Source organism: Globicephala melas, chromosome 18, assembly GCF_963455315.2.
Source record: "Globicephala melas chromosome 18, mGloMel1.2, whole genome shotgun sequence".
Taxonomy (NCBI): domain Eukaryota; kingdom Metazoa; phylum Chordata; class Mammalia; order Artiodactyla; family Delphinidae; genus Globicephala; species Globicephala melas.
Window position 1 is genome coordinate 78,294,203 of NC_083331.1, and position 23,460 is coordinate 78,317,662.

General features: G+C 54.1%; 1 protein-coding gene and 1 long non-coding RNA gene across 3 annotated transcripts; one reads left to right on the forward strand and one right to left on the reverse strand.

Moving 5' to 3' along the window:
• Positions 1-783: 783 nt before the first annotated feature.
• Positions 784-8,580, reverse strand: LOC115853331 (uncharacterized). Of its 2 annotated transcripts, XR_009559769.1 has the most exons (3): positions 7,795-8,574; positions 5,027-5,180; positions 784-4,432 (listed from the first exon to the last, which is right to left on the reverse strand). It is a non-coding gene; the product is annotated as an uncharacterized lncRNA (long non-coding RNA). The 2 variants fall into 2 exon arrangements; XR_009559768.1 differs by lacking the exon at positions 5,027-5,180 and having other exon boundaries at positions 7,795-8,580.
• A 126-nt stretch (positions 8,581-8,706) lies between these two features.
• Positions 8,707-23,217, forward strand: LAMP1 (lysosomal associated membrane protein 1). Its single transcript, XM_030856687.2, has 9 exons — positions 8,707-8,883; positions 14,670-14,791; positions 16,636-16,852; positions 16,965-17,123; positions 20,430-20,614; positions 21,157-21,279; positions 21,808-21,874; positions 21,949-22,119; positions 22,341-23,217. The coding sequence occupies exons 1-9, from the start codon at positions 8,832-8,834 to the stop codon at positions 22,478-22,480; spliced, it is 1,236 nt and encodes a 411-aa protein (XP_030712547.2). The 5' UTR covers positions 8,707-8,831; the 3' UTR covers positions 22,481-23,217.
• Positions 23,218-23,460: the final 243 nt, after the last annotated feature.

Here is a 23,460-nt window from a genome sequence, read left to right on the forward strand (position 1 = left end):
CTGTACCTGACACACAGTCCCTAAACCCCCTGGAGTTTCCTGGGTGACAGGGGCGTCCTTTGTTCTCATGAGGCGACTCCAGGGGGGCTTCTGGGTGGCTCCTGGTCACCACAACGACCAAGCCGTGATTAGAAGCTCGGAGCTTCCAGCCCCGCCCCATTCTCGGGAAGGAAAGAGGGCTGGAGACTGAGTTAACCATCACTCATGCCTCTGTGATGAAACCTCCGTAAAATCCCAACAGCGTGGGGTTCAGAGAGCTTCCAGGTCGGGGAACACACCTACGTGCCAGGAAGGTGGCACCCCAACTCCACGGGGACAGAATCTCCCGCGCCTGGGACCCTTCTGGGCCTCGCCCCCTGTGCCTCTTCATCCGGCTGTTCATCTGTGTCCTCTCCTCCGGGATAAACCAGGAAACCTGAGGAGCGCTCCCCCCGAGCTCTGTGAGCCCTTCCAGCAAATTAACGGAGGCCGAGTCGGGGGCGGGGACAATCGGTTTGTAACAAGTCGGACAGAGGTTGTGGGTAACCTGGGGACCTGCCACTGGTGATTGACTGGCATCTGAAGGGTGGGGCTGAGCCCTTGACCTGGAGACCTCAGGTAGCGTCGGGACTGAGTTCCCTGGTAGGACAGCTGGCTGGAGCTGCAGCACCGTCTGGCGTCAGGGGCGCTGTGGGTGTGGCAGGTATCGGAGCGGAGACGCAGGAGCCATGAGGCTTTTCCTAAGCAGCGTCACTTATACTGGGGGAGAGAGGCATCATCGAATAAAACACTGCAGCCAAATGATGTAATGACAGATACTAGTAACAGTGTATTTACAGAGTTTGTAATAGCATGGGAAAATATTTGTTACAAGTGAAAAGAGGAGGATACAAAATGCAACAATAATTTTTTAAAAAGCACAAATACATGGAAAAGAGCCTTAAATAGCACAATACACAGCCGGTTGACGTGAACATTGAATTTCCCCCTTTTGTTCCAATTTGCCTATCACAGCACCTGTTGCCTTCACACAGTAAGACAGCGAGCTCTTCAAAAGCAGCATAAGCTAGGCTTCAATTAATTATAGCGTAAAACAAGGACGCCCCGCCATCCGGTCCCCCGGCCAGCCGTGGGGCGCCGGGCGCACACAGCGCAGCCCGAGGGGAGAGCAGACCCAGGACGGAACGAGGCCTGGCGCTTTGGGAAAACAGGCCCTTCGACGGTTACACTCTAGGAACAACATTTACAGACCGGATCTTTGCATCTTCCCACCCTCAGGAAAGCGCTAGAGTCATTCACGGGTACACCTGTCCCCATGACAGGCAGCTACCCTCCACGAGGCCCCCCTCCTCGTAGCGGCTCCCCGGAGCTGGATGAGGGGCTGTCCCCGAATCACGCGGAAACTCGGGGCTCACATCGTGCGTCCTTTTCAGGGGACGACAGGGATACCACAAAGACGTCACATCCCCACAGCTGACTGATAACCACCACGTGATCCCAGTAAAGATTCTTTCGGGGGCTTCCCTGGTGGTGCAGTGGTTGAGAGTCCGCCTGCTGATGCAGGGGACGCAAGTTCGTGACCCTGTCCGGGAAGATCCCACATGCCGCGGAGCGGCTGGGCCCGTGAGCCATGGCCACTGAGCCTGTGCGTCCGGAGCCTGTGCTCCGCAACGGGAGAGGCCACAACAGTGAGAGGCCCGCGTACCGCAAAAAAAAAAAAAAAAAAAAAAAAAGATTCTTTCAGTTTGGGACTCACAGAAGAGCTGCAGGGGCACCAGAGTCCCCTCCCCCGGTCTCCACACTTCCCGGGACACGAGCCCCTCTGGGAAGGAAAGCATGTACCATCTGCAACGAGGGTGGCCCTGCTCCGACGCTACTGGCTACGCCACGCGGTGGACGAGGACGTCACCAGTATTTCTGCAAATGCCCATCTCTGTCCTGGGAGCTGACCCTGGATCCTCAGGCCCCCACCTGGGACAGTCCCCTTGGTCCCTGTCTCCGTGACCTGGAGGCTTCTGAGGAGCAGGGTCAGCCGTCGCCAGCCGCCCCACCACCTGCTCCATACTCTCTGAGGACTGGCCTGGTCACCAGGAAGGACAGGAGGGCACAGCGGTGTCACCAGGGACAGGGACCCTCACAGCTGAGGCAGGTGGCGTCTCCACTGCACAATGACTCCTTTTTTCTTTGTAGTTAAGAAAGAGCTATTTGGAGACGTCTCTGAGACCATACGGACGCCGTCTGCCCTTGAGCTTCGAGCACCGGTCCCCCGGGGCGCCGGCAGCGGTCGCAGCGGTCACTGCCCACGGCCCTCCGTGCTGGAGGCTCTGTGAGGAGGACATGCCCTGTGTTCCCTCACTTCTCAGCGACATTTACCCCACCCTTTGGATTCCGCCCCAATGCTGTCAGCATCACCTCCTCATCCAGCGCCCGGGGCTGCTGGCAGCTCAGGTTGGCACCTGCGTCCCCGAGGCCCCGGGTGGGCACCGCCTGGCTCCTTTCCCAGGGAGCGTCCTCAGGACCCTCACCTGCAGGGCTGTGCTTCTCGGCCCTCAGCGGGCACTCAGGAGACAGTCCGACGCGCGCAAACGCCCGGCTCTGTGGATTTCTGTGACTCTCCGTTGATCTGTGTTCTAAACACACATATGAGCTCCAGCTCACAGGGTCCCCTCTTCCCCCCGCGGCTTCTCGCTCCCACAGCAAGGAACCTGCCAGTTCTCATTATCTGCAAAATATCTCCTTATTTGTTCAACACCGGTAAACGTACAGCTTCAGAACCGCTAACCTACCCCAGGGAGAATGAGCTGACCAGCCAGAGGACAGTGTCCACACAGATCTCCGGTCCACACACGGAGTTCCTGGGGTTGGGGTGTGGCCACAGGACCACCAGGACAGTCACCTTTGTCACGGACTGCACCCCCACATCCTGCTTGGTAGCTTTAAAATTAACATGAAGTCCAGTCTTCGGGGTGCACGTTCCTATGGGTTTGGCAAACCTTCAAAGTCCCATCCCCACCCCCTCGTCACCGTCAGCCCAGACCCCCTCGGGCTGCCCCAGCCCCGCCAATCCCAACAGTTTTGCCCTTTCCAGAATGTCCTGCACTTCCCAAGTGCCCGGAGGATCCCCGCCACCGCCTGCGTGCAGCCTGGGGCAATGATGGCTACAGCTGCCGTAAACACTGCCAACCTAAGTCAGAATTTCTCTCGGGTGAACGTTAACTTTATCTTCAAAGACAACTTGATTGCAAAAGATCACATGGCCAAATAGACAACAACAGTCAGAAAAACCCTGAAGGAGAAAAGTGAGGGAGCTGGCCCCGCAGATACAGCACCTATAACTTCAAAAGAGTGGTGCTGGGGCAGCCCCAAAAATCAAGTCAAGTATGTTCTCACGTCAGCACAGGATGAGGTGGAATCTCAAATCAGTGCACAAAAGGGGAGCTTTCGATAAGTGGAAGGGGGGCACCTAGAGACCTGCATGGGAAGGGTGACATGGCCCTTCTCTGCCCTGCCCGTCGGCATCCTGAATCAGAGATACAAATGCAGAAATGAAACTACACGTGCATTGGCGGAAGAGACAGAGTCTTCTAACCTAGGACTAGGAAGGACTTAAAACCCAAATGCTACGGAAGAGTGATCAATTCACCCACGTTTAAACAAAAGAACTTGCACAAAGACATGCCATAAGCAAACAAAATGATTCTGAAAATCATACACTGACTTTAAAAATGTGACTTGTATTGCAAATATCTCTATAATCTGATAGAAAGATGGGCAAAAAGGCAGGTGCCCCACTCATAAGGAAAATGCAAATGAAAACTGCAGGGACATAATTTCGTACAGGTCAGGGTCAGGCTGTGGGCACACAGGCTCTCTGCTGATGCATCGCTGGTGGGACAGCAACAGGGGCAGCCCACGTGGAGAGAAATATCACAGTTACTCACATCTAGGAGGCTGCACTACCAAGACCACACAATTTTAACCTGAAAATGATAATAACTACAAAGACTGAAGACATATCAACTACACAGAAATCCACGGTGACACAGCACTTTAACATCACATTTTTTAAAATGTGATGTTCACTTTGTTTTCTAATAAACTGGCTTTTTTAGAGCAGCTTCAGGTTCATAGCAAAATTGAAAGTACAGAGTCCCACAGCCCCTCTGCTACCTCCCCGCCACACATGGCCTCCCCCACCATCAGTGTCCGCACCAGGTGGGGCGCCGGTCACCGCTGAGGAACCCGCACCGACAGGTCATCACCCCCCAGAGCGCACGGCTCACGCGGGTGCGGCAGTTCACTTCTGGAAGCTGCTTCGGCACTGAGTTCTTACTCTGAAGCCAGACAAAAGCATCTCGAATCAGGCACAGATCCCAGCTTTCCTGTAGGGACGGTACTCTGGAGTAACCAACTGGTCCACGATGGAAAATTCTTCCTTACAGGTCTGCTCCAGCTGACAGCACAATAGGAAAGATAGAATTAGAAATTGCCAGGGACTTCCCTGGTGGTCCAGCGGTTAGGACTCTGCACTTCCACTGTAGGGGCCTGGGTTCGACCCCTGGTCGGGGAACTAAGATCCTGCGTGCTGCGCAGCGTGGCCAAAAAAGCAAAGCAAAGATATCGCCAAGCCCGCTGGAGTACGGACCTACTGACTCACCAGGGATGTATGCGAAGCCGTGGGGTCAGAGGTCAAAGGCTGACAGGGACTCTGCAGTGGATGGGGCCACTGGGGCAACCCCAATGCGGCCCCACAGCCTGAAGAAAAGGGCAGAGTGCTTCTCAGGTCTCCATGCACACTAGTGGCCCGAGGCCCTGGCTGAAACGCAGGTTCTGATTCCGTGGGTCCACGGAGGGGCCCGAGGCTCTGCACTGCTAACCAGCCCCAGACGCAGCCAATGTTGCAGACCCGCACTCCACACTGCGTGGGGAGGGTCCAGCACCACGTGTGGAGCGTGGTACCTGGGGGAGATGAGCCTGATTCAATCAAGCCTCAATCAGACCACCCGGTTACCGGAGCAGAGGAAGACATGGCCGTTCAAGGACTCACCAGGTCAACCCAAAGTGTGGGTGTCCTACAGGACAAGTGGCCTCGTTTCCCCTTCCCCAACACAGGGACTTGAGACACGCCATCAAGGGCAGCGTGCAGACCTCGCCGGAGCCACAGGGAGCACACTGGCTGTAAAAAGATGTTTTCTGGACAACTGGAGACGTGTGAACATAAACTGGAAATTAGTTACTAAGGAATTCTTAGGTTTTGTTTTTATATTAGCTACAATAGTGGCATTCTGTTTATGTAAAAGATTTACATGAAAAATATAATGTCTGAGGTTTGTTTTATAACACTCAAGCCCCCAAACCAACCAAAACACAAAACAAGTGAGGAGGGAGGGAAAATGGTAAAAGTAACGGTACAACAGCACTCACTGGATTATCCTAATTTTATTCAAAATTTCCCTTTTAGAAATTTCATAAAACAAGCTTTAAAAACGACAGCACTATGCGACATTACTAGTTTTGCTTACCAAGTCTCAAGAAAAAGCGTAACTTAGAGCAAAAGAGGAAAAAAAGCACAGACTGCCTGCTAGTCCGTTCCTCTAGATTTCACCTTCCATCAGCCATCACTTATCTCCTTAGCTACTGAGCCCACACCCTCCTAGCGGCACGAGGCCATTTCACAGGTAAAAGGCCCCACCTTTCACCTGTGAACTCGCCCGCTCATTATTACCAAAGCAGGGTCCCCAGTCCCTGCTCAGCTCCGCAGAGGCCTCTCCACTCACTGCCCTCACTGCTTTGTTTTTAAAAGGCTTTAAAAAAGTCTCCAAAAGAATTCAGAAGGTGTGGAGTCCTTCACTGTGCTTGGTTTTCCCCATCTTTCCTTCAATCAGAATAGTTCAGATCCAGGACTTCCCTGGCGGTCCACTGGTTAGGACTCTGTGCTTCCATTGCAGGGGGCACGGGTTTGATCCCTGGTCAGGGAACTAAGATCCCACAAGCCGCGTGGCGCGGCCAAGAAGAAAAAAAAAACCAGATCAGACCCAGCCTTCATTAAGAATTCAAACAAAAAGAATACCAAACAAGAAAATCCCACCATATTACTTTTCCATACTCTATTAAAATGTAACTTCATAGAATTTTTGCTAAACCTTTCATTTTTCTGCTGTTTTTTTTACACCCTGTTCTTTTGCTCACACAAACTCCTTTTTGGTCTTTAAAAAGAGAAGATTTCAAACACAGCGTGTATTGGGCAGCTGGACACAGTAGAAATGTGCTCTGATGGGTCTAAGCAGAAAAATCCCCTGTTGGAAGGCCTCTGAGTAGCTCACAGCCTTTCCAAAAGGAATGCAGAGCGGCGCTAGGGAAACGGCAGGGGCGAGGGGGCAGCAAGGGCCACGGCTGAGGACGCTACAAACAGCCCGGTGGAGACCCTTCACCGCCGCCTGGAGAAATGCCACTTTGCTGCGGCTACAGCTGCCGTCACCAGCAAACACCACGTCCAGGGGCAACCACTAGCTCCTGATCCAGTCTAATGGGCTGAACTTGGGCTGAGCTCGCACCTTAGCCGCTAGGAAGGCTGGGGAAGTGACCATCTGGTTTTTTCAACTTCTGCTGGGTGCTCTGTCTGCCAACCATATTCAGAGGGTAAGGCGTTCTCTCAACAGAGGAAGGGGCTTCCAAGGCTGAGAAGCACAAAATTAATAGGTCTTTTGTTTCCATACTCAAGATTTTTTGGTAGTTTCTCACCATCAGAAAGTTCAAGAGAAAAGGGAAATATTTTAGAATTTTCCAGTTACATCTGAACTGAACACTCTACTTCATAGGGACAGCTCAGGCTCAGATAATAACCTACTGTACAAACATCATGTTAACAACCTGCTGCTGATAAGGGACCTCAGAGTGAAAGCATAGAGACCGCAGATCCAACACCTCTTTCCCACGGCACACTTCAACAGACAGCACTTCTCTCAAATGGGATCCCGCTGAGACTCTTCCCCATTTGGAACAGCAACAAACAAAAAATCCAGAAAGATCCCTGAACACCTAAACAAGACATCAGCAAATCAACTCTGTAGTAACAGCAGATTTCTGCCCCAAAGAGCTGAACAACCTGTGGACTAAGAATGCTGCCTGCCATGTCAGTAAGGAAGGACACTGCAGCCATCAGTCATCAGTAACTGCAGCCACTCCCCACCCTGCAGCCTGAGAAGACTCACGAAGGAAACAAGGAATGCCTGCCATCACGGCGTCATCACACTGCAACTACCCCAGACGGTGAGCCCTGAGGGGACTCAGGATGAGAGAGCACAGGACGCTGGCCCCAGAGAGCTGAGGTGCAGATCAAAGGAATGATTTCAGTGAGCCCAGACTCTTGCATCTCTCCATACATAGAAAAGCGCTAAATTCCTTAACTTGAGATACCTGGTTTTCCTTAATTAACGATAATCTTTTGACATTCCGACTACCTGCCCTTTGTTGCAAAAACTCCTATATATCCTGGCTCCCCCCTCGGATTCTCGGGGTTGAGATGACCCGGCTTGAAGTCCTAAGAACGATCCCTGAAAAAAACACAGCTCTCAACTTTCAGTCGACAAAACCCAACGAGCCTGGGGCTCCCTCGGCCTCTTTGCTTTCCTCTTACTTGAAATCCTTCAGTGTCACGACTTGTTCAGCTGATGGTATTAAAAGGTGGCGGGGAAGGGAAACTGGACAGGAAGAAAGAACAAGGAAGACAAAATCTACAAAAAGCAAACAAATGTAAGAACAACAACAAAAAAAGTCACAAAAATCAAAGCCTATGACAGGTAGTAACCAACACACCTGCACTGAAGGTGAACTGGAGGCACGTTTCCCCAGGGGGTGGGGTTGGAAGTGCTCAACGAAGCAGCAGGGCAGGAGGGCGTCACCTCTCTCTGCAAAGGGCCCGTGTGGCCAGAGCGCGGGCAGCAGTCGAGAAAGAGAAGAACCGGGCAGAGCCTAGAAGCAAATCAGGAACTGGGGAGTGAGTGAGAGGCACTTCAGGAAGGTTCTGGAAGCAGCGAGGCTGCGATTTCCTTCCCTGGGCAGCTTGCGGCCCTTCTGAACCTTCCGGGAAAGGCCGCCACTCCCCCACGGCCTCCAGGACGAGGTGACAGCCGGGAGCCACCGAACCCTCTGAAGCCCCTTCAGTCAAGATTGTGTCTAGATTAACATCCTGTGCCTTGTGTGTTTTTCCAGCACGAGGGGTAACACTCAGTACGCGTGTTCACATCCCCCTCCTTCCTACCCCCCAGCCCGGATTCTCCACGGGCCCCGAGGCCGAGAGACGCGTTAGCATCAGCGTCCCTGCGGAAACGCCCTCTCGTCTCCCGTGGGGCGGCCGCCGTGGGACTCCCACCCTCGGCCCGCGGTGGAGAGCCGCACGTCCGGTCCCAACCCCTCTTTCCATCCGGCAGCCCCAGGCGGGACCCAGAGGCCCCTCCAGGAGGTGACCAGCCGCACCCACCGCCCGCCTTCCGCTTCCGCCGGCCGGAGACCGGGCGGGGGTCGGAGGCGAGACCCGAGTCACGTGGCGTCGCGGTCACGTGTCAGCCCCAGGTAACGTGTGAGGCGGGAGCAGGTCGCACGCCTGAGCGCTCTCACTCTCGCGAGATGCACGGTGGTCACGTGACGGGACGGGGGGGGAACGGGGCGGGGGGGGAACGGGGCGGGGCGGGCGCGGCGCGGCATCACGTGACAAGGCGCCGCCGCTCGCGGGGTTTGTTTCGTGCAGCGGGCGCAACACCGGGACCAGCTACCATCACGCCGGCCGGGTCAGACCCCGGCCCGCCCGCCCCGGCCCAACCGCCCACGACCCCGCCCGGCTCCCGCTCGCGCCCATGGCGGCCCCCGGCGGCTCCCGGCGATGGCCGCTGCTCCTGCTGCTGTTCGGTGAGAGGCCGGGCTGGGGGCTGAGGGCTCAGGGGCTGCGGGGTGAGGGGTCGGGCAGGTGTGCGGCCCTGCGCGGGCCCAGAGGGATGTGGGGCGGCGTGAGGGGCGGGGGGCTGTTCGGGGGCCGGGAGCTGCGGGGCTGGGGTCGGGCCGGGCCCGGGGACTCCAGGCGAGTCGTCCCGCACCGGCCGAGGCGGCTGCGGGGGGAGGGGTCGGTCCAGGTGCCCAGAAGTGGACGACGGAGGGAGGGCCCGGCGCGGCCCTCGGGTCCCAGCCCTCGGGTTGTGGGGTCAGTCGGCAGTGACTTGGTGGTTTCCGAGCGGCGTGGTTCGCACCCTTATTTGGGGGCACGGGTGGCCCCGGAGGGCTGCGTGCGGCTGCAGCCGGAGACGCGGGACCGCATGGGACTCGGCTTGCGCCCGACGCGGATGTCCGCGCAGGAGAATAAGGCGGGCGGCGACCCCGGCCTTGAGAGTTCGTCCTTCGGGCTTTTAACCTTCGACCCCAGCAGCATGGCACAGAGCGCTGACGCGTGTGTTTATGTCCTTGTGAATTTTAATTACGTTATAATGACTTAAAGTTGCCCTTGAGAGTTTCGGGGAGCCCACAGTGGACAGAAGGAGGGGGGGCTAGGCCTGGCCTCCTAAGGGTCGTCTCCATTTCTAGTGAGTCAGGAGCGCTGCCTGTGTGTGTGTGTGTGTGTGTGTGTGTGCGCGCGCGCGCGCTGGGCCCACGGAACTCGGGAGCTGCCCGTGGGCGCCGGTGTTTTATCCATTGAGGAATTTTGCTGTCATTTATCTGTCCTAAGGAGAAAGGGATTGTGCTGACTTAAACAAGAGTCACTGCGTGGTTTGATTTTTGTGGCTACTGGGAGCTCCCTCTGCGGCACTTTCTCACCTGGTCCCCATGATACGGGAAGATTAAAGTGCCAGGAACTGAAAAGAGGTACCGGAGCTCACTGGTGGGCGCTCCCTTGAGTTCAGCAGACACAGAAGCAGTCTCCCAAGTACCTGCCGAGAATTCTCGAAATACGTACTCTGAAGTTCTTTTATTGTGACAGAATGAATTTTGGTTTCAGGATTTTGTTTTGCCTGTTGCGGAAAATGAGTTCTTAGAGCTCCAGGACCCCCGCGCGGGGGCGTGCTCTTATCCCAGCCGCAGACCCGGAGCCTTGCTCTCCCCCGCAGGTGTCATGAGTTTTGAGAGGGCCTGCTGGGACAAGCCTTGTCGTGTCAGGGCGGCTCATTGTTCTTTATTAGAAGAGCTCGCGTGCATTAGAACTGTCACATTTTGTTTCATGTTTTAAAAACTCACCTGAATGAAGAGAAAAATCCATACTTCTCTACATTGATAGCTTGGAGTAAGCATGCAATTAGCTTTTTCTCTTTTTTTTTATGGCCATGCCACGAGGCTTGCAGGATCTTAGTTCCCCGATCAGGGATTGAACCTGGGCCCCCAGCAGTGAAAGTGCGGAGTCCTAACCACTGGACCGCCAGGGAGTTCCCATAATTAGCTTTTTAATGTCCATTCCATCATATCTTTTAAGTTTTATGTTCAGTTAAAAATCCAACTTTTAAAAAGTTGTGCTAAGAGCCTGTATTTAGGTCTGTTTAAAATGTCTATTTTAATGCACAATTTCACCAAAAAGCATCTTTTCTAAAAATATTTCAAACTTCTGAGTCACAAATTCATCCTGCTTTGATAATTAGAAAGTAAAGTTTCCTTTGTGTTTTAATACTTGGTAGAAAGCATAGACAAGTGTGAACTGAAACTTCTTGATACATATGATTAAGTATATTGCATAACAGAGCTCTTGACTGTTGCTGTCACCGGGATGACCTCCTTCCCCTTTCCGAATGAAGAACTGTTGCTTAGGAAGTTTGAAAAAATGTTGTATACCGATTAATGTTACCCTCGCTTGTGGGAGTTTGCCAGTTGCCCAGGTTGGCGACCTAATTTTTCACTAGATTTGAGGTCAGATGTTTTGGGTCCATAATTTTGAATTTACATTGTTAGATCCATCCCAGGCTGTATTAGTCCTTTCTCCTCTCTGCGTCCGGAAGACTTGACTGTGTGCATGTACAGCACATGCTTCTGCTGGAGCGTTGGTTCTGCTGTGTTGTGATTATTTTCACACCTGTGTCTTCTTCGTGCCTCACATACAGTCAGTGCTCAGCACGTACAGGAAGAGATGTCCAGTGGTCCCTAACTGAATGTGCACATGAGCTGTTCAGAAACGTACCTTCTGGTCTCTAGAGTCTGGGACTCCGTGTCTGGGATGGAGCCGTGGTCTTTCTTTTTTTCCTTTACGTTTTTACAGGTGATTATGTATCACTGGTTAAGAAGAATAAAAATCCTGGCTTCAAGAAAATCGAGCCAAGAGAAATTAGAAAGTGATTTCTCCTAAACGGTTCAGCAAAGAACGCATTGACTTGTTCCTCTAGGTGGCAGCTTCTCTCACATGCAAGTGAGTGTGTCGTAATTTGAAGCATATTCACTTGCTTACCAGGTGCTGGAGAGAAAGCGTGGTTCGGGTGTGGACCTCGCTGTGCCGCCGGCCCATGGCAAGCTCGGCGGGCACGTGCTGTGAGTCAGCAGACCCAGTTCCAGATCTGGCTCTGCACCATCACTAGCTGTGTGACCTCGAGCACAGCAGTTAACTTTGTGCTTTGGACTCCACATCTGTGAAAGGAAATCGTCACAGTGTCCGCCTGTTAAAGTTGTCACCATAGTTTATAGTTACCTGCAAGGTGCGCTACAGGTGCTAGTTAAATGAAACGCTTACTTGACGGTTTGTGTCAGGTACCAAGGATTCAACAATAGATGAGGGCCGTGTGGCACTGAACGCGTCAATAGTAACAGCTAACACTGAAAGCAGGCTGATGCCTTGTACCCAGCGCTCCCCTTGCTTTGGCTCCCTTGGTGCTCATTTCCGTCTCACAGGTCCTAAACCGAGGGGCGTGGTGCTCCCTCTGGGCCCGGGGTCACAGTCAGTCAGTGATGGAGTCTGTCGGAGACTGAGATCTCTCATCTCAGGCGGGCGTGCTCCCACAGCTGCAACTGTTTTAGAGACTGGAGTGTCTCCAGGTGGGAGTGTTTCGAAAGAATAAGCCACTCGTTCCTCTGCGGGACCCCTGGAGAGAGGTTGGCGTGAGTCTGGCGCCCGTGCCGAAGGGGAGCAGCTCCCGGTGGTGCGGGTTCTGGCTTTCGGGAGGGACACCCCTCAAATTACTGCACATATCCTCGCTAATTTGAGATGGGGGTTGTCTTTTATAGAGTTAAACACTAATTTCTGACTCTTAGCATGCGTGTTTCTCTTACCGTTTTTTGCTGTAATGCTCTTGTAGATGTTTTTCTCGTTACGTGTTTCTCTTACAGTGTTTTGCTGTAACGCTCTTGTAGACGTTTTTCTCGTGACCAAAATTGGCTCTGGTTTCTTGTTTTAATAGTGGAAAATTTGGGGGCCTCTAGTGCTGCCGATGCTGTTTGTTTTGTGTTTCTGGGGGTTTTTTGGCCACGCCTTTCGGCATGTGGGATCTTGGTTCCCCGACTAGGGATTGAACCTGCGCCCCCTGCAGTGGAAGCGCAGAGTCCTAACCACTGGACCGCCAGATAAGTCCTTGATGCTTATTTTAAGTTTGTTTTAGTAATACTAGTTTGTGGTCCTTTGAAAGCTCAGACCTTCAGCATGTTTACTAAATGAAAAAATTGAGAAGTTATTTATGAAGTGTTTTCTAGTGAAGTGCTTTGAGTCAGTAGAACGTTTTTTGGTGACTTAGGGACCTATTTTATAGGAGGGTGGCTTGGTAGGAGCTGGCCTGTGCGGGCCCTTGTGGGAGGTGGCTACCTGACCTGCTGTGCTGTGGCACGTGTGACAGCCTGTGGCTCCAGCGCCCGGGCCGTTGAGGGCAGCTCAGGCCTGGGGGCGCCCATGTGCACTGTGAGCTGGTCGTTGTCCGGTGTTTCTCTGGCCTCAGCGCCCAGGCTTTTGCTTCTGCTGCTGAACCTGCGTTTGCCTGGCTGGCATCTCTATAGCTCTTGTGTACTTACTCCATCACTCTCAGAGATATGTCTTTAAAAACCTTCACTGTAGGGCTTCCCTGGTGGCGCAGTGGTTAAGAATCCCCCTGCCAGTGCAGGGGACACAGGTTCGAGCCCTGGTCTGGGAAGATCCCACGTGCCGCGGAGCAACTAAGCCCATGCGCCACAACTACTGAGCCCATGAGCCACAACTACTGAAACCCGCACGCCTAGAGCCTGTGCTCCGCAACAAGAGAAGCCACCGTGATGAGAAGCCCATGCACCACAACCAAGAGTAGCCCCCGCTCGCCGCAACTAGAGAAAGCCTGCGCGCAGCAACGAAGACCCAATGCAGCCAAAAAAATAAAAATAAATTAATTAATTAATAAAGAAAAAAAAACTTCACTGTTTTAAAAAATGAGTTGTGGGATTTTCTCTAGGTTTTTAAAAGGAACGTTCATTCATTGGAAATGACTTTAGTGGAATCTTGCCGCAGTATTCGGGGGGTGGGCGGAGGTTAAAATTTGCGAAGCACAACAGACAGCATTTTTCTTGTCTGCCCTAGTTTGCTTCGTTTGTAGCAGTTTGTCTTTATGAACACAGATTTTGGTATTTCCTTTACCTGAGGCTTACAGGAGGGTATGCAGGGTTTCTGTCTATACTGTTTGCTTTAGGCTTAAGTAGTAGTTGCTCTGAAGGTTTTATTTGGTGACGGTCCCAAGGGTGAAGTGAACTGGGTTCACTGGAGTCATTTCACCACGTCAGCGACAGGGACTTGAGAATGGAAGCTAGTTGGCTGCCTCGGAGCCTGCTGCCTGGGTCACACGTACCCTTAGAGCCGTCAGCGCCAGAGGTGCCGCTGCATGACGAGGGGCGTGCAGGGGTCTTAGCTGCAGAACCAGGAGGTGTGTTCCTGGGAGTGTGGCGGTGCCGGTGCTGGTGGGTGGCTGCTTGGCTTCAGGGTGGTCAGGACGCCTGCCCGTCTGTGAAGAACCCTGTGCTAAGGTGTGTGGCTGTCACTTACCTTCTCTGACTCAGATCGGAGGGCATTTGCCGCTAAGCTGCCTGCTCGGGGTTTCGGGCTGTGGCCCTGGCCCTGAGAACTAGCTCAGAGTGGTGGCCACTCCCAGGCTGGAGGACCTGTGACAGCTGCCTTCGCCCCTTCCCTCAGGCACTTGGCGGCTATACCTACAGAGGCATAGTGGTGTCCTGAGGTCACACAGCCAGGTCCAGTGGAATTACTGTATTTTGAGGACCTTCTGGATACGGGCAAAGAGCTCTGATCTTTGGGTCTGCGGCTTTTCTTGCCACGTCGCCAGTCCACGAGAGGCAAGAGCAGAGCCGACTCTTTTTAAGTAGCGATTTGGATCCACGGGGTTTCTGTAGAAGGTCAGCATTTAGTTTATGTTGAGTCCTGCCCTCAGGACTCCACCCCGCGTCCCCGAGATCCTCTGAGGAACGAGCGTGGGCAGCCTGGGCCCGGGGTGACTCAGAAATTGACCTGTGACTTCCCGGTATGTATTTTGAAGAAAAGCATCGAAGAGCTAATGACAGGTTGGCAAACTGATGGGATGGGTTTAGAGAGAACATTTTCAGACCAGTCTCCAGGAGGGACAGAAGCCCAGCTGAGCCCCACCTGCGGGACCTGTGTGTCTAGTTCTTCAGCGATTTAAGTAGTTTTCCTAATAACAACTGTATTGCCGCAGCTGTAGACAACCAAAATTTTCTAAAAGGTGTTTGGTCATTTCTGTCTTTCCTGGAGTTAGCAGGCCTCGTGCATGGTGTGTCAGCTGTGTTTGTGGTGAAAGATGGCAACGGGACAGCTTGTATCATGGCCGACTTCTCTGCTGCCTTCCTGACCAGCTATGACACCCAGAACGGTTCTAAGGTAGGAAACACCAGGGCCCTTCATGCCTTGCTTGTGTGTGGGATCATTTAACCTGCCTTGACAGTCTTACACGTGTGTGTGTTTCTTGTATGTTATACAGTGCTGTGTCTCACAGGCTGTTAGTGCCTGTAATAGTCTATGCATTTTATATACTGAGGATGCAGTCATATTATACGAACCATTTCATGCTCACTATTTTATTGTGAGCATTTTTCCAGTTTTCTTCTTGATTATCTTTTGTAATCACAACGTAGTACTTCATCATGTTAATCACGCTAATTTACTAACCCATCCCCTGTAACTAAGTTTTCTTATGTTCTTTTTATGCCTGGTGTACAGCTCTGTGAATATAGCTTTTTTGATCTGTTGAATCTGCTTTAGGTAAACTTACACTCCAAGAATCGTGTGTGAACAGGTGCTCAAGGTGCAGTGCCACTGTACTAGTTGGATTAGAATGTCCCTTTCGGTTTTGTTAGAACAGCTTTGCGCCTCTGCAGGATGAGAAAGCCTTTTGCATTTACCAGATCCCTAGCAAATAAACAGCATTTCTTTGTTAAGTCTTCCTCCGTGAATTACCTGTTAGTGGACTTCTCACTTTCTCTTTCCATTTAACATTTGTTCTTGTAAACATACTCTTATATTTTGTTTTCAGTGCTTTGTTGAAGCAGTGTTTTTCCTTACCCGTCTCCACATCCAAGGCACCATATCTGTTTTCCGGCACTTGGAGGGCAGTGGGGGCCCAGGGCCGCTGGGAGGATGAGTGGCTTCTTCACAGCTTCTGGACATGCCGGCTGCCTGGCCTCCTCAGTTCATTGGCCCTGTCTTGATATAAATGTGGTCTCTATCGGAACAGGAGAAAGCAGGGAAAACTTCATTCCACGGAAATGTCTTCAATTGTAAAGTTTTGTCCAAACACCTTTTATTTATTTTTAAATTTTTTTTTAATTTTTTTTTTAACGTGGACCATTTTTGAAGTCTTTATTGAATTTGTTAAAATATTGCTTCTGTTTTATGTTTTGGTTTCTTGGCCACAAGGCATGTGGGATCTTAGCTTCCCAACCAGGGATTGAACCCACACTCCCTGCATTGGAAGGCGAAGTCTTTAACCACTGGACCACCAGGGAAGTCCCCTAGGCACCTTTTATTCTAATTTCTACTTCACTTCTTTTTGTTTGGATTTTTTAAAACATTGTCTCATTATATACTAATCGCGTACACAAATGGGAACATGCGTTTGCTGTAATGTGCCTTCCCACTTCACACAGTGTGTCTTTGTCACAGGCGTGGTCTGTTCATCAGGACAGTGCTAGGACAGCTTCCCGCGGGTCCTTCACGCAGTCCGGTTCATCGAGATGAGCTTTGGTGGTTTTGTAGTTGTTTGTTTTGCTTATAATAGTTAATTCAGACAATTCTGCAGTAAACTCCCTCTTCTCTTTGTTTAGAGAGACATATTCTTTAAATACACTTTTCTGTGGCAAACGTGAGGTACTGGTTTTTTCAGATAAAAGTATCAGCTCATCCTGAAGCCCAGCGTGAATTATTTCACTTTACTGAGATAACTGTAGTTTTACTTCTCTTGTTAATGAAAATCATATTAATGAAGAACAGTTTTAAATTAGTGAATAATTAGGTCATCCTTGTCTTGCACTTGAGTTACTTTCTGGTCTATTACTTGACATGTAATATTGACTTTCATGTTTTTTGTTTTTATTGAAAATGAATGCATTAATAGTGACATCTGAGATGGAGCTGGGGTCGGGGCATGTGTCAGATCTTTGGTGTTTCTGAACCCCTTTAGTAACCTGCACCCTAATTGTGTTCCACTGTCATCATGTTTGTTCCAGAGCGTGACCTTTGAGCTGCCGGCCAGTGCAGAAGTATTAAATAGCAGCTCTTGTGGCAAAGGAGATGCTTCTGACTCCAGTCTCGTGATTGCTTTTGGAAGAGGCCATACGCTGACCCTCAATTTCACAAGAAATGCAACACGTTACAGTGTCCAGCTGATGCGTTTTGTTTATAACTTGTCAGATACAGGGATTTTCCCCGATTCGAGCTCCAAGGGTAAGAACCAATATGGACCAATTATGGGGTGGAAAAAACTGGGTCGGGGGAGTATCTAAAATTGCTTCTAAGCACTTCCAGGAGTTAAAGATCGATTTTTTTTTTCGTGTAGAAACCAAGACTGTGGAATCCGTAACCGACATCAAGGCAGACATAAATAAAAAGTACAGGTGTGTGAGCGGCAAGCAGATCAGCCTGCACAACGTGACCGTCACGCTGCGCGACGCCACCATTCAGGCCTACCTCTCCAACGGCAGCTTCAGCAGGGAGGGTGAGGACCGCCCCGGCCCAGCCCCCTGGGTGCCCGGGGAGCCCTGCGCGTCCTCGGAGAGCTGCCCCTGCCCCTCGGTCTTCAGAGAAGGTTACCCCTTTCGGTGAGGGTGGATTAAAACAGGCTAAAGGGGCAAAGCAGTTCAAACCCTCTCTCTTCCCTTGTTACAGAGCTAATGGGGTCAGGGTTGTAGGCTCTCCTTCAGCTCAAGCCGCTGTCTCTACACAGAGACCTCACCTAACCTCAGTCCAGCTTGGGCAGGCCTGGGGCAGGGGTGGGAGCGACCAGGGGGGCCCTTCAGGGGTGCACCCACCAGACCCAGTGGCCTCGGGTGAGGTAGTCGACCACTTGTTTCCTCACCTGCGAAGTGAGGATGCTCACCTGTCTGCGGAGGGTGTGAGGGCTCGCAGGAAGCTCCTGCCGAGTGCTCCTCTGGGTGCCGGCCGGAGTCTGTGGTAGAGGGTGTCCTTTTCTGACTGCGGTTCCCCACATCCTGCCCGGCAGCTCACTGTCATTTCCTTGGGGGGGGAGGTGTCCCCACTGTCGTTCTCTGTGTTTAAGCCTTGCCCCGCGGCCTTCCCTGGTGGCTCGGAAGCAGCTGGGGTGCCTGCTGACCCCACGGCCCTCCGTGCGGCCAGCTGCAGCCCTGGGCTTGGGCAAGGGCCTCTGGGCTCTGTACAGCCAACAACTAAAAATGGTGTTTTTGCTTATAGATTAACGTTAAAAAATAACGTTTCACAACACATGAAAATGATGTAAAATTAAGTTTTGCTGATCATAAGCGACATTTTATTGGGACACAGCCGTGACCACCCGCTCACCCGTTCCTGTGGCTGCTCTCTCGCTCTCTCACTCTCACACGGCAGAGCCAGGTTGGGACGGGCGCTGCAGCCCCCGTGTCCGGCAGGATCGGGTGCCAGCCCCGGGCCCGCCACAGGATTGACGTGTATTCATCTTCCCGTCTTTCATGTTTGATGTGTGGATTCTTGTCAGCTCTTCTGAGAGAGTTAGAAGTTCAAAACAGAAATTGCTTTTCAGTGAAGTTTATCACGTCTCACCTCCTGCCCAGCTTGGCCTTACTAACGGTTTCATTCCTTGGGAACCTTGAGTCTCACTCCCAGTCCAGCTCAGGTGCGGGCCGTGCTAGAACGTCTCTTTCCACTTGAAACTTCGTCAGTGCAACGTGCAGGTTTATCTGAGTATCTGCAGCTGCCGGGAGACCAGCAGGGGCCTTCAGGGTACACGAGCTTCTGAGAGCTGTGAGAAGGGCACTGGGAGGGCGCACAGCCCCGCCCCTCCCCCTCCTCCCCTGCCACCACCCCTGGGCTCCCCGCCTCCCAGAGGCCTTCCCGGGGGAGCACGCACGTCCCCAAGTGATCCTCTCAGGTTGTGAGCCCTCTGTGGGAGGGACTTTGGTATCTGCCGTAGGTGTCAGGCTGGTTAACAGGTAGAAGGGAGAGGGCTGTCACCCACACACATTCTAAACTCCTGAGGTTTTCTGACTGGCGGTTAGTAAGAGCTTCGTGGAGACAGCAGGTCACACGTTACAATGGCTCAGTGGTCGGGTAGACAAGGACTTGGAGACTGGCCTGTTCTCTTCGTTTGTCTTAACGTGGTTTGTGCATTTAGTCATTTGTGTCCTGTGACAATTGATAAGTAACTGATAAAACTGCTTTTAAAAGCACCGGTGTCCCAACGTCTACCTGCAGCTTAGCTCCAGGAGGGAGGCAGCAGTGCCAGCCGGGGCCCCTGGGGCCAGGCATCTCGGGGGTGCTCACCCAGCTGAGCCCACCTCCCAGAGCTTGGGTTTTGTTTCCCTTTTTTGCCCTCTTTCTTCTCTAGAATAATGCACTTTCCTCTACAAGTTGTGTGAAGGCCGGCGGGGCAAGGTGACCCTCAGGGTGGGCTGAGTTACCCGTGTCCCGGTCCTCTGGGGTGGACGTGGAGTCCGCAGCTGGAAAGGAGTGCAAGCTGGACTTGAGCTTCTGCTGGTGGACGGGTTCCAGCCGCTTCCCGAGCGGCTCCCACCCTGGAGGTTTGGGCGGGCTTCCGTGGCTTGGCCTAGGAGACCGGTGGGAAGGGTCAGAGTTGGATGGAGATCGTGTATGACCGTTAGTGCTAAGCTTGCCCACTGTCCACGGAAACAAGGTGGTAAAAGGAAGAGCCTTGGGCTTCCCTGGTGGCGCAGTGGTTGAGAGTCCGCCTGCCGATGCAGGGGACACGTGTTCGTGCCCTGGTCCGGGAGGATCCCACATGCCGCGGAGCGGCTGGGCCCGTGAGCCATGGCCGCTGAGCCTGCGCGTCCGGAGGCTGTGCTCCGCAACGGGAGAGGCCACCACAGTGAGAGGCCCGCGTACCGCAAAAAAAAAACAAAAAAAGGAAGAGCCTGGGTTGGGGGTACCGGATGCCCTGGGGTTCGGGACGTTCGCTAACCTTCAGAGAAGGCGTGTCTGGCCCGTCAGCCCCTGTGGAACACGTACAGTTACTTTTCAGCTTTTGCCTCAGTCAGCTTTGACTTTGAATATAAATTTTTGTCGTAAGCAGTCATGGTGGGTCAGATTCTGAGGGACGGGGTCGTGTGCACACCCTCAGTGTGTCCTCCGGGGGCGCCCTGTGCCCTCCCCTGTCGGACCTGTGCGGCCGGGGCCACCCCCATCTCCTGATTGTGTTTCTTGCCACTGGGCTCCCACTCACCCCCTCGCTGGGCCCTCCGCCCGCCCCGGGTGAGTGCCCACAGCAGTTGGCTGCCCCCGGGCACGGAGACTCGGCTCCATCCTTGACCAGTAGGGCCGTCTGGTGCCCGTCCTTCCCGGGGCCGCTGTCAATTCTCCTGGGGGCACCACGCTGATGGTCCGGGCTGGCGATGGTGTGTGTGTCCAGTGTCCGTCCCCGCGGAGGCCAGGCACTTGGGGCCGCTCTGCTGCTGTCTCTGGGACCATTTCCAGCCCAGTGCCTGGCACAGGAGCTTGGAGAACATATATGTGAATTGTTGCCGTTGCAAGTGGCCTGGGTCCCCAAAGCACGGGATGGAGTTGAGGTTTTGTTCTGACCTTACGGGGGGAAGGTTTGTCCTGCAAGGGAGGGTGTCCTTGCGGACGAGGGACCAGGTCGAGCGTCGCTGAGGTGACCTCCCGTCCAGGGTTCCAGAGCAGCGTTAGTTAGCCCTCGTCTGCCTGGAGGCCTGGAGGTTGTGTTCTGTGGGGCGGGGCCCCTTGAGAACGTCAGCTGGGGCCCAGGGTGGGCTTGGGGTCCAGGGTTCCGGGAGGTCCTGAGGCGGCGGCACGACTCACCCCACCGTCCCCACAGAGACGCACTGCGAGCAAGACGGGCCCTCGCCGCCCACCCCGACGGCACCACCCCGGCCCTCGCCCACTCCGGCACCCGAGAGCCCCTCGGTGTCCAAGTACAACGTGAGTGGCACCAACGGGACCTGCCTGCTGGCCAGCATGGGACTGCAGCTGAACATCACCTACAGGACAAGGGGCAACACGGTAGGCCGGCCGGAGCCCTTCTCCCCGCCCTGAGCCTTGCGGACCGGGCGTCCCGGGGTGGGTCGCGGGTGCTGCGTGTCCTGAGCTGCTCAGCTGGACCCCCGTCCCACCTGGGCCACTGCATGTGCAACAGCAGGGTTGAGTCTCCCAACCCAGGCTGTTGTGCGGCCCCAAAGCCTCAAGTGTGTTGCCACCACAGGACGGGTGTGCTGGCCTGGGAGGTGGTGGGATTTTCTTGGACGCTTTACTGCTCAGACACTTGGGTTGTCTTTCTACTCTTCCCTTGAGATGACGTTTCTCCCTGAGGGTGAGAGTCTGGGGATGGAGACGGGCCACCTGCTGCTGCGGGGACGTGAAAGCAGCCGGAAGTACCAGGAGGACCGTCTGGCATCCACACTCTGCCCGTGGGAACTTGCCATGTTTTCTTCTGGGTTTGGTTCACGTGACCGTGGCTTTGAAGCCGCTGCTTCGGGGCTGCCTGTGTCCCCTCAGGAGCGCAGGCCCGGGGGAGGGGAAGCCGACCTCTTGGCTCTTCTAACTAGACGGTGACCAGAGAGTTCAACATCGACCCCAACAAGACCACCTTCGGGGGGAGCTGCGCAGCCCAGCTGGTGACCCTGGAGCTCCACAGCGGGAACCTGCTCCTGGTGCTGCAGTTTGCGATGGTGAGGGCCCCCCGGCCTGCCTCCTGGACCCTCGGCCCCACCCGCGTCTGTCAGCAGACGCCTTGCGCTTATCCCGCAGACGGGGCAGGGGCGACCCGGGGCCTCAGGTGCTGTCCTCCGCCTGTCCTGGGGGCAGCGTCTCTGCGTCCTCTGCTCTTCATGCCTGCCTGGGAAGGGCTGCGTGTGCAGTTAGCAAAGGAGTAAGAGCCCCTGGTGGGTGTTTGTGGTACACTCTGCAGGTGAACTGCTAGGTTTCTCCTGATGAAGTTCAACTTTCCTAGGAAGTTAGATGTTGACTTTTCTGGAACGTAGCTCCTTCAGTCCGCATCTTATCAGAGTCTGATTCTGTAACAAGGTCTGTAAGGAGCTGATCAGGATTCATGTTCCCGAGACGACAGGCTGCCTTTTATGGGCTGGGCGCGCTGCAGTTGCCTTCTGAAGCTACGGGCACGGGAGGCCACCTTTATCACCGGCCCCCCCACCTCCCCGGGCCTGACGGTGACCGTGTGATTGTCGCCTTCTCCCTAGAATGCAAGTTCCAGCCGGGTTTTCCTGCAGGGAGTCCAGCTTAATATGACTCTGCCCGACGCCAGAGGTAAGACCACACACCCCCCAAGCCGGCATGCCTGTGCGGGTGCCCCAAGGCACTCACCCCTGCTGCCTTTGCAGAGCCCACCTTCTGGGCCACCAACAGCTCGCTGAGGGCGCTGCAGGCCGCCGCCGGGAACTCCTACAAGTGCAACGCCGAGGAGCGCGTGCAGGTCACCGAGGCGTTCTTCCTCAACATATTCAGAGTGTGGGTCCAGGCGTTCCACGTGGACGGGGACAGGTTTGGGCCTGGTGAGTAGGCGAGGGCGTGGTAGCTGACAGCTGGGGGACCCCTTTCAAGTCTGAGATGTTAGCGCGAGTTCCGCTGCCCGCGCCACCTGGCCTCTGCGCGCTCCAGCCCGCCTGCGGGTGTGCTCACGCCGCCCTTTGAACAGAGGGCTGGTGAGAGCCTTCCGCGCGGGAGCGTGTGGGCAGCGGGCGGAGGTGGGCAGCTGGGCCGTGTGTCTCCACAGTGGAGGAGTGCCAGCGGGACGCGCGCAGCATGCTGGTCCCCGTGGCCGTGGGCGGTGCCCTGGCAGCGCTGGTTCTCGTCGTCCTCATCGCCTACCTCATTGGCCGGAAGAGGAGCCACGCCGGCTACCAGACCATCTAGCCGGCCGGCCACCCGCGCCCGCCGCGGGCCAGCAGCAGCTGCGCAGCCTCGGGCCCTTCCCTGGGCTTAGGTTGCTGCCAAGGGGGCACCCTTCCTTGCAAACTGGTTTTCAAATCTGCTTCGTCCAGTGTGAAGCTCATCCGGCCACATTTACTATGCACAAAAGAGTAACTATGGAAATGACGGTGTTAATTTTGCTAACTGGGTTAAATATTTTGCTGACTGGTTAAACGTTAATATTTACCAAAGTAGGGCTCTAAGGGGGTGGGGGGTAAGAGCTTTTCTAAATGGGCACTGGCTCCGCTGTCATTCGGCTTTTTAAGAGTCCGGTGTTTGGTGTCTTCACTCTTTACTCAGACGTAAGCCTTACAAAGGGAGTCTCTGGTCTTAATGCTTTGAGGAAGGCTGGTGGCTGGGAGCCTGACGCGAAGAGATGAGTAGGAACGAGGATCGCAGGGCAGGCGTAAGGAGCGCCAGGGCTCGCGGCGCCGGGTCCGGGGCTTCCCACGCGCTGCCACTCAGAGCTGGCACTTAAGACAGAAAAGGGGGCGTTTATGTTCTTGTGAAGTGATTTTCCGTCTTCTGTTGGAGGTTGGGGTGATCCTCTGTCTGCACTGTGTACAGTAATCGTTTCACTCTGATTCATCGCTTGCAGCTCGGTGGGCTGTGTGCTGAGGACCGTCCCCTCCTGGGACGCGTTGCCGTAACGATGCTAATAAAATGTCTCTTTGTTTGTCTGTCTGGGCCTCATGCTTTTGTCAGCTCCCGGCGAGAGGTCGTGATGGGCGTGCGGTGGGCAGGGTGTGCCTGGGGGGCTGCCGTGTGGCTGGTCCTCTGGGTGGCAACTTGAGGAAAGGCCAGTCTTCAGTGGCTCAGGGGACAGATCACCCCATGGGCGATAGGCCCTTACCTGTTCCCCGGGTCAGCGGCCACCGAGGGGGAGCTGGGGCCCCAGTTAGAAGAGACCCGCGCCCTCGGAG